The sequence below is a fragment of the Setaria viridis genome, chromosome 2, assembly GCF_005286985.2.
Source record: "Setaria viridis chromosome 2, Setaria_viridis_v4.0, whole genome shotgun sequence".
Taxonomy (NCBI): domain Eukaryota; kingdom Viridiplantae; phylum Streptophyta; class Magnoliopsida; order Poales; family Poaceae; genus Setaria; species Setaria viridis.
Genome location: NC_048264.2, coordinates 13,153,217 through 13,162,510, shown reverse-complemented (window position 1 = coordinate 13,162,510; position 9,294 = coordinate 13,153,217). Strand labels below are relative to the sequence as shown.

The window sequence follows — 9,294 nt, the reverse complement described above, 5'->3', positions numbered from 1 at the left end:
AATATGCTCCTGAGAACCTTTGTTTTCGGATCAAAATCCACATCCCAATAATAGTACTCATTGCTCGCCATGCTCTCTCTAAAAAACTGAAAAAGTTTATCCAGATCACCATCCCTACCCTCCCTTGCTTGCTCAACATTCCTGAAACATAAAAAGAAATAAGTACATTATTCTTTTGCAGCTATCAAGATACTTTTTGGAAATTTTTTTTGATTGAGCACAGAGGGACCTACATGTTTTTCACATCCTTCTCTATGAATGGTCAGTTTTGACGGCCACCAAACAGCTCAGACATCATGTTCATCGCAGCCTAGTGCGCCACCCTATTCCTTGACATGATAGCAAACAGGTCATCCATTGCCGCCTCTCTTTGTTTATAGACATACATGTACCTCACCATCCTGGGTGATAGGTGCAGCTTGTGGTTGTGTGTTTCCTCAACATGGTCAAAGTACCGTTACTTCCCTTTCTTATATTCCTTGACCTTAGCATATGCAGGGCAGCCCACTCTCTATGATGTCTTTTCAATCTGTGGTTGGTTATTCTCTTTATTTGTTTTCAGAAACCCCTCTCGATTGCAAACCTAGTGTATATTCTCCTTGCTAGTTCTCTTCACCCTCATACTAAACCTGGCCAGTCTAGCATAATCAAAGTAAAAGAGGTAGGCTTCTTTTCTTTTCTCAAATGTCTGCCTTACCCTTGGAATAAATACATCAAGTATGTTTGGATCCTACGAAAAAAATATGTGGCGGTAAATATGAATGAATTCTGTCACATAACTAAAAACAGATAGAGTTGCAATCACAGTATCACAACTAGTTGCAATCAAACTACAACTAATGTTGCAATCCTGCATCTAAAAAAGTCTTTGCCAGATCATTACCAAACATTGTCATCACAGATAGAGTTGCAATCACAATGCAGCCACTAGTTGCAATCAAACTATAAATAATGTTGCAATTCTCATCTGAAGTTACAATTACCACTAGTTGCATGCATGTACCTCACAGATAAATTTGCAATTAGACTGTAGCCATTAGTTGCAATCAAACTACAACTCATGTTGCAATTCTCATATGAAGTTGCAATCAATCGCATCCGAAGTTGCAACATATATTAGTCACACCAGTTTTTTTAACCAGGTGCAAAACAACCTATACACCACGATGCAATCCACACAACTATTTTTTTTTACCAATTGCAACTAGACAGCTCCCCCAATCTACATCTAAAATCAATTTCGACTACAAACATCATAGTTTAGTTTTCCCATTTTGGGAGGTTGAGGTTGCAATCACACTTCGAATGCTTGCAATGAAAAATTAAATTAAGCATGTCCTCCACGGAAATCGCAGTTACAATCAGAGGAGATGCTCACCGGGTGGAATCTCTAGCCAGGATCAAGCGTGATTAGTGCTCCATGAGGAACCGAAGCAGGAGACGTCAGTATTATCGTGTGATGCAAGGGATCACCCGATCCGCGGGGGACGACCGCTCCCGTGACAGGCGTGATCGTCGCCGGAACTGGAGGAGTTGCGGCCGCAGATGTAGCCACTGCCGGAGATGATGTGATCGGATCTTCACGGCCCACGACAACCATCACCATTTGCTGCTGCAGATTGGGCTACTCAGCTGAAAGCGGCAATCCAAGCTGGGTAGCGATGGCGGGGCCATTAGCACAACCGCAGATCAACTGAATTCCGGGGCTAGATTTTCCGGGGGGAGGGCAAGGTTAACGGCAGCGAGGGAAGGGAGGGGGCGAGGTTTGGCGGCACAGTTAACGGGGGCGAGGGAAGGAAGGGGGAGGCGCAGCTTATTTTCTATCGGAGTTCGGACTAGGGAGCAAGGATACCTTTTTATCCGGGCGGGTAGGGGGCGCGCGGGCCAGGCGGGCGCGCCGGGTCAGCCGATACATCTGGATATATATATACATATCCAATTAATTAATCGTACCCTCCTCTCCTTATTTCTAATACATCCATAGCACTTACAGCTCCAGCATGTCCTCTAATACATCCATTGCACTGCACAGCTCCAGCATGTCCCGCATGCGCACGCGCACGGCCAAGTCGCTAGACGCTGCCAACTCCAACACGGCCCTGAGATCATCTTTGCTTTATCATGGTATTTTGTTTTTTGATTATTTGATGAAATGCATGGAATCCTGTACAAAGAATTCAAAAGTGACTGCAGAGTAGTATGGTCAGTTCCTCAATTCTTGTGCCAAATCTGAAACGGCTTATAATCTGAATGGAAGGGAGTATTAAACTTGTCTAGAAACATTCGCAGCCGGTACTTTTTTTTGAAACTGTACGGCAAACTTTATTCACTCAGGATAGTAACATCGTTTATAGTAACATCGTTTATTCGCAGCCGGTACTTAGATTTCACAATTCGATGCCTTGGAAAGATCGGTACGGTTTTCTTAAGATTGCAAGCTATCAAGCATCCCCAACACTCGTGGAACGGAGCACTCAGGGAAAGATGCACAACTTTCGCTCGTTTCTTTAGCAGCTACGAGAAATTTGTCTACGAGCTCGGATCAGGCCATTTTCTTCGATTCCACAAGTTTCTCGCCTGTTTGATCATGGTGTAAATGTCTTGTGAGTTCAGCTACCTCCGGTCATTACTGCTACTCTGAACACGCCGCCATGGTCAGTTTTTCTTGTTGCGACGGATCAATGCGTAGCTAGTACACGTCACACATAAGTTCAGCATAACATTTCGAGAGATGCAACTCGCAAGCATGGGACCAAGAAAAGGCAAAAGATATTTGGTTATAACTTCAGAACGGTATACTGCTGTTCTTCAAGCAGATTCTGCAACGCGACAGGATGTCAAAAGCGCGATGATATCGATCATGCTACAAAATATCAGAAGCGAGCTGCTAGGAGATTTTCTTCTATCTTGTGACAGTTAGCCTATCTTGCTGGCCTATGGTGCTTCCTGGAGTGGGTACTGGACGCATCCCTGGAAGATGAATACCGGCTTCGGCTTTCCCTGACAGTGTACTCAACCTCAAAAGCAGACTGCTCATCGGGCGCAAGTCTGCTAGTAGACACAAAATATGGTAGCTACTTAGAACTCAGAAGTAATAGGAACAAATGCCATGATAACATGCTAACATTCTGAATGATACGCACCTCCGATGTTCACGAGAAGATTTGACAGACCGGCGATGAAGATTAGATCTAGTTCTAGCATGATCACTTGGACTAGGAGTTGACTCTTGTTCCTGGAATGCAAGTTTCAATTATAAGAATCTGTAATGCCATGGTTCAAGAAAATTCAAATGACAAAACAATGACTGCATATCCAACTTACAACAAAGCAATCATCACAATCACACATCACAGAAGAACTTTTAGGCATCAACTGATTGCCCTAACAAAAGTACGCTCCAATGGTTAGCAATAACATAAATCAAAGTATAACTTGTAGAAGGTAATGCTTATATACCAACCTTGCAGCAAGAATCCTCACAATGAGATGCTACTTGAGACGTTGAAGGCGTACGGTCACGGTCCTAAGAAACAGAACCAAACCATAATCAACATCGAGCTGCAAATAATAAAATACTAACAATTGAACTGTTGCCATTACCGTCTTATAGTAGGCCTGCTCACAACCACTGGTTGCAGAAAATTCCTCACCATTGGGGTAATCACAATTTTGACCACTCAAATTACATTCTGGGCAAGATGCTCCATGCACCCTGTCATGGTATGAATGTCCATATTTGCTCCTATGGTATGCATCTCGCTCCATATGTTCTTCATGCATTTCCTGCCTGTATCTTGGATATTTACTAGAGTATCGACTCTCCGCATAAGCTTCCCTGAACCTGGTTCCCGAATGTGTCCTTCCATATTTAGGGCTTGGGGCTGCAAAGACATCCGAAATAACTGTTAATTAGCATCAGGGGGTAGGAAGATGTAAACAAGTTTATTTGCTGTAGACAAAAGGAAACAAACCATAGGCTGCATAATCTCTTCGATAGTAATCTCTGTATCCACGCACAGAAATAGGCCTTTCATCAACATCCATAGAGCGGTGACGATGAGCATTATTATCTGAATAATCACGCCTTTCAAAATGCCTATATCTGTCTGAGTGGTGTCTACTACTAGAACTTTTGTCTACAAATCCTCTTCTGACACCTAACATGGAATTAGAGCCCTGCCAGGAATGCTTCTTGGAATTTTGTCTTGGCCTTTGTAAACAAGCTTTTATGAGAACCTGAAAATTTTGAACAAGTAATTATAATACACATCTGGATCAAATGGTAAGAAATGGTATCAGGGGTTAGAAATGGTACCAGAGAATAAATACCTTTCCACTGCCTTCACCAACACCCTCTTTATTGACCATTTTAATGCAATCTAAAGCTGACTTTCTTGTCGTGAAGCCGATGAATCCAAAATCTTTCCTTTTTGCTGTGAACATGTTTCTAGCAAGTTGTATGTTATCAATTTCACCAAATTTTCCAAACATTTCTCTCACTTTGTCTTCATCCCAGTGAGGTGGTAAGCCATCCAAGAAAACAGATTTCACCTGCATTGCATGATAAATTAAAAGCATTGTAATGCAATATCTGCAAGAAACAGAATCATACACGGTAACTAAATACAGATGGCTTGTTGCTGTACCTTTTCCATGATCTCATCATCTTGTGAAAGAGTATTTGAAAATGATATGTGTGCTCTAAAATCAGTACCAAGATATAAATCTCTTTCCTGTAGTTTCAGAAAAGCAGCCACAGCATCCACATGCGTTCTGAAGTCAAGAAATGCGTAGCCTCTGTTTTTTCCCCTTTTTTCTGGGTGCTCAATTAAGTTAATTCTATCCAGATTCTCCAACTCAAAAGGTTTCAGTTTCTCAGCTAACTGAACAGAAGTATCAAACATTACACAAAACAGAAATATGCTTACAGCAAATATTAGTATCATATCAAATAAGCAAGAAAGCTTACATCATCTCTTGACCAGTCAAAGCATATATTCCGTACATGAAGGGTCTCATTTTCACTGTTCTTGCATATTCCACATGCTTTTCCCTTAATCTGGAAAATGAAAGTAACATAAAATAAATGATATCAGAACTACTGTAGCTGTGCTGAATATATATGGATACAAGCATCCATTATGATAGCAAAAATCACAATGACTAGGAACCATTACTGAGTAAATATAGATAGGAAAATGCAATCCTTGTACAAGTAAAGAAAAAATATAATTGAGACAACAGAGAAATAGATACATCATGTTCAACTGACCTATAAACCTATTAAACATAATAAAAAATGGATTTGCATTCTCAGCTATTTCACCGGAATAATCTGTTCAAATAACATGGTTAGTATAAAAACACAGGTACCACAACTTGGACTTGCTACTTTTCAGCAGGGTAGACATCAGAAAGAGCTCATTTATGTTTATTGGTATCAACGAGGGGCCCACCTACTGCTGCCTCTCATGTTTTATCTACACAGATGCTAAATTGGGACATTTGAACCAGAACTGGATCAACAAGGATAGAAACTAGGATATCCAGAATTAGCCCTTCAATTTTGCTAGGATTGAAATTAGAACAAATGAACAATAATAAGTTCAGATCATGAACAATACCTACAGTATAAAATGTAGTGTAGCTTCCGACCTCTGCAAATGTTGGCAGAGTATTGGATGCACGTGTACCCAACTACGTGAATGCATGTGTACATGATTCTATATTAGGATATTTCAACTGCGATGAGGTGGTTGAAATGAAAAACCTAGATACAGAAACGTAGCCTCATTTGATTTCTTTGAATTACACTGTTACTTATTAGGTATCACTAACTCAATTGAATAGACTACACGTGGAGTTAAAAACTCTGGCCGTGCTCAAAACATTTAATGAGTACAAATGCAGTAAATTTAGAAAAGCTCCCCATTTTACTGCCCTAGCTTTGGATGGAGTGTAACTTCTGCCTATGTGCTGGAACAGATAAAAAAACAACAGCCCTTTAAGACAACACATCATAAATACCAAAAGTTATTCCTGGCATCATTTCCTTTTTATTTTCTGTTCACTGCATATTACACACATCAACAATTCTGTCTATGGAGCATGAACTCATTACCTAGACCATTCACGTAACAAAAAGAAACCAGGTCCCAAATTCTTAAACTAACTAGACCAGACGAACCTTGCATTGATACAGTAATTATGCCATTAACATATGTTCACACTAGCACTTCCTAAAAACAAATGATCCTGTTACTATGATCCTTTGAAACTTCAAAGAAATTGATGAGGCAGCAAGAAACTATAAATCCACTCTTAAGGACGCTTCTAAGTGAGATGAAATGAACCAGCATCCGGTCCAGGGCATGCAAGCATGGTTGCTAAGGCCAAAATGCATGGCATCAATGCCAAGAGTTGCCACCGGTGCTAACTGGAGTATGGAAAAAAATGGTAGAGAAACCACCTTAGCACCCATTATAGGATGCTACTCATGTACATGCTGTAAGGTACTACACTGAACCCCCGTCCAGACAGGGCAATCTTTTCAATATCCTATGCCTTGACAAACAAAGTAATCTGGAGGCTGAATGAGATGGCCAAATATTTGAGTTCTACATTCCAAATTACCAGCTCAAAAGACCTAATTTCACATCCATCCACTAATCTAAATCATGGACACCAGCATTCCATGGCATGAGACTGCAAGAACATATTTAATCTCAAAGTAGGGAGTAGTAAAACAATCTAAAAATCCTAGCTTTATCAGTTCCTGAACAAGACTGAATTAAGTAATTAACCCATTCCCCCAACCACTAGCGTAATCAATACAGAAACAACTCAGGAGGTAGCCAGAAGACATCAATCAATTCAACATCAGTAAATTCACAACTTTCCCCAACCACCTTGCCCAAGTTCACCATGCTAGCAATCGATGCGAATCTATATGTCGCGGCGGTAGGATTCGATGTCATACCGTAGCCTCGCGGAGGTCGTTGGCCGCCCAGCGCGCCTGCCAGGCGGCGGCGAAGCGGACGAAAGCGAATCCCTTGTTGAGGCGCTGGTCCGCCGGATCCCGCACGAGGCGCACCTCCTCAACGTCCCCGGCGTCCGCCAGCGCCCGCGCCACGTCCTCCTCCGCGGCGTCGTGCGGGAGCCCGCCCACGAAGACCTCGTAGTCCATCCTCTTCCTCCTTGCCCCCGGCTCCTCCTCCCCCACCTCCTCATCCTCCCCCATCACCTCATCCGATGGCTGCGGCGGCTGCGCCGCCGCTTTCTCCTCCTCCATGATCACCTCATCCGCGGGCTCCTCCTCGCGCTCGATCACCTCCAGGACCTCCTCCTCGACAGCCGCCTCCTCGGGCTGCTCCACGGGGACTCCCTCCACCCCTTCCTCCGGCACTACCTCCTGGAACGCCTCCTCGGGCTCCTCCTCCTCGGGCTCCTCCTGCGCGACGTTGAGGTCAAAGAGGAACCGCCGCGGGGCGCGCGGCGGCGAGGATGCCATCTCCGTCGGCCGCCGCCGGCGGAGGCTAGGGTTTCGCGACGGGGCCTTCTCCCGGGTAGGGCTGCTGCTGTCTACTCCAGTCCACACCCCGTCCGTCTAGTGAGCAGGCCAGGCCTCGGCGGCGCGATGCGAATGCGGCGCGGCGGCGGAGGCGAGGGAGGCGGCTATATAGCGGCCCGTGCCGAGGAGGTGTGGTGTGGTCGGTCGCCGGAAAAACGGAGGAGGGTTTGGTTCATTTCGGCCAGGGGACGGCCAGGCCAAGCCTCAATCCAGCCAAACAATAGGTGGGGCCGCGAGCGCACGAGGCCCACATGTCAGTGGCGGCTCAGGGTGGGGAGTGGGGTACGGCTGTCAGTGGTGGGCGCCCGTGGACTTTGGATCACCGCGAGGGTGCGTGGGTGGCGCGTGCGCGTGGCCGGCTCTGGCGGCGCGTGCGCGTGGTGGGTGACAGGTGGGGTCCTCTGTAAAGGCCCACTGTCAGGCACGTCATGGTCTTGGAGTCTATCTGTGGGCACTTCCGTGGCAGGAGTTTTGGTTTGATCTCGTGGATGGAAGAGGCGGGTCGATCCAACGTGGGTCCCACTGCCCAGAGACCGAGGCGTGCACGCCAACAGATCGCGTTTCCTCCCGCTCACGGGACCATCTCACACCTAAAACGGGCTCGTCTGTTGGGTTGGAACATGTTGAAAGAGGCCCAATTCCGTTTTGCAGGGATGGGTATTAGGCCCAGTTCCTTTGTCGTAATGGACCGTGCGGGCCACAAAATAATAATCAAGTGCGCAGTTATGTAGATGCATGCTCACCGGAGGGTCCCAGAATTTTAATTGTCATTTCGATTTTGTCATCGGTCAAATTTCAATCTTTGTATAATTTAACAATAAGCAAAGTTTTATATTATGAAACTATTTCTCATAGCGAATCAATATTATGGTTTTAAACTAAATAAACTATAAAGATAAAGAAAATATTTTCACAAAACAAAAATAGAATGATAATTAATTTGAAACGGAGCGAGTTTAAGAGCAACTCCAACACATCTCCTTTTCCATCCCTTTCCACTTTTCAACCATAAAGGGGATTGAGGGGCAGAAAAACCCCTCCAACGGATCCCCTTTCCATCTCCCTTTCACCTTTATTTTTTTTCTCAAACCACTTTATTTCTTTCCCTCTCCCCTTTTCTTCTTTCTCTCCACAACCGTCCGATCTCGTTGCTTCGCAATTTCCTAGGCACTCGATATGCCCCGCTTTCCACCCATGCATTGCCACCGAGAGACGTCGTGCGTTGGCCGGGTGCCACAGGCTAACGTCGATCCTCGCGGGGTCGAGCGCCGCCCCCTACCACGGGCAAGCAGGCACGCGCCATCGTGGCCCTTGCCAGGGGGGCAAACCAAACGCTGCCATGGCCTCGCCCCACGCACGAGCAGCCAAGCACCGCCATGGCCCTGCACCCCGCGCATCCACATGCACGAGCAGCCAGGCGCCTCCATGGCTGTAGCCAACAGGGGGGGCAAAGGAGAAGAGAGGGAAGAGAAGGAATCCCCGCATGTTAGTGGATAGAAAAGGGGAAAAAGGATCTATTGTGCACTCGTCCTCAAAATCTAAAAACTGTGAAAGGGAATTCCCCTGCAGGAGGATAAAGGGGAAAGAAAAAAGTCAATCTCTTGAAGTTGCTCTAAGGATGTACTTTATGGTTCATACATGGGTTATAATAATCATTCTTGGACCTTTGCGGTCAGGGGCGGATCTAGGAAAAAGATGGGGGAGCTAAAACAATTAGAGCT

At 45.1% G+C, this 9,294-nt stretch overlaps 1 protein-coding gene across 2 annotated transcripts; it reads right to left on the bottom strand.

Moving 5' to 3' along the window:
• Positions 1–2,749: 2,749 nt before the first annotated feature.
• Positions 2,750–7,742, bottom strand: LOC117845733 (uncharacterized). 2 transcript variants are annotated; one of them, XM_034726797.2, is made up of 10 exons: positions 6,983–7,742; positions 4,973–5,062; positions 4,650–4,886; positions 4,333–4,554; positions 3,975–4,239; positions 3,604–3,884; positions 3,464–3,526; positions 3,325–3,384; positions 3,144–3,235; positions 2,750–3,051 (listed from the first exon to the last, which is right to left on the bottom strand). In XM_034726797.2, the coding sequence occupies exons 1-10, from the start codon at positions 7,511–7,513 to the stop codon at positions 2,922–2,924; spliced, it is 1,971 nt and encodes a 656-aa protein (XP_034582688.1). In that variant the 5' UTR covers positions 7,514–7,742; the 3' UTR covers positions 2,750–2,921. The 2 variants fall into 2 exon arrangements, with proteins under 2 accessions (XP_034582688.1, XP_034582689.1); XM_034726798.2 differs by having other exon boundaries at positions 2,750–3,048; positions 6,983–7,741.
• Between the last annotated feature and the right edge of the window lie 1,552 nt (positions 7,743–9,294).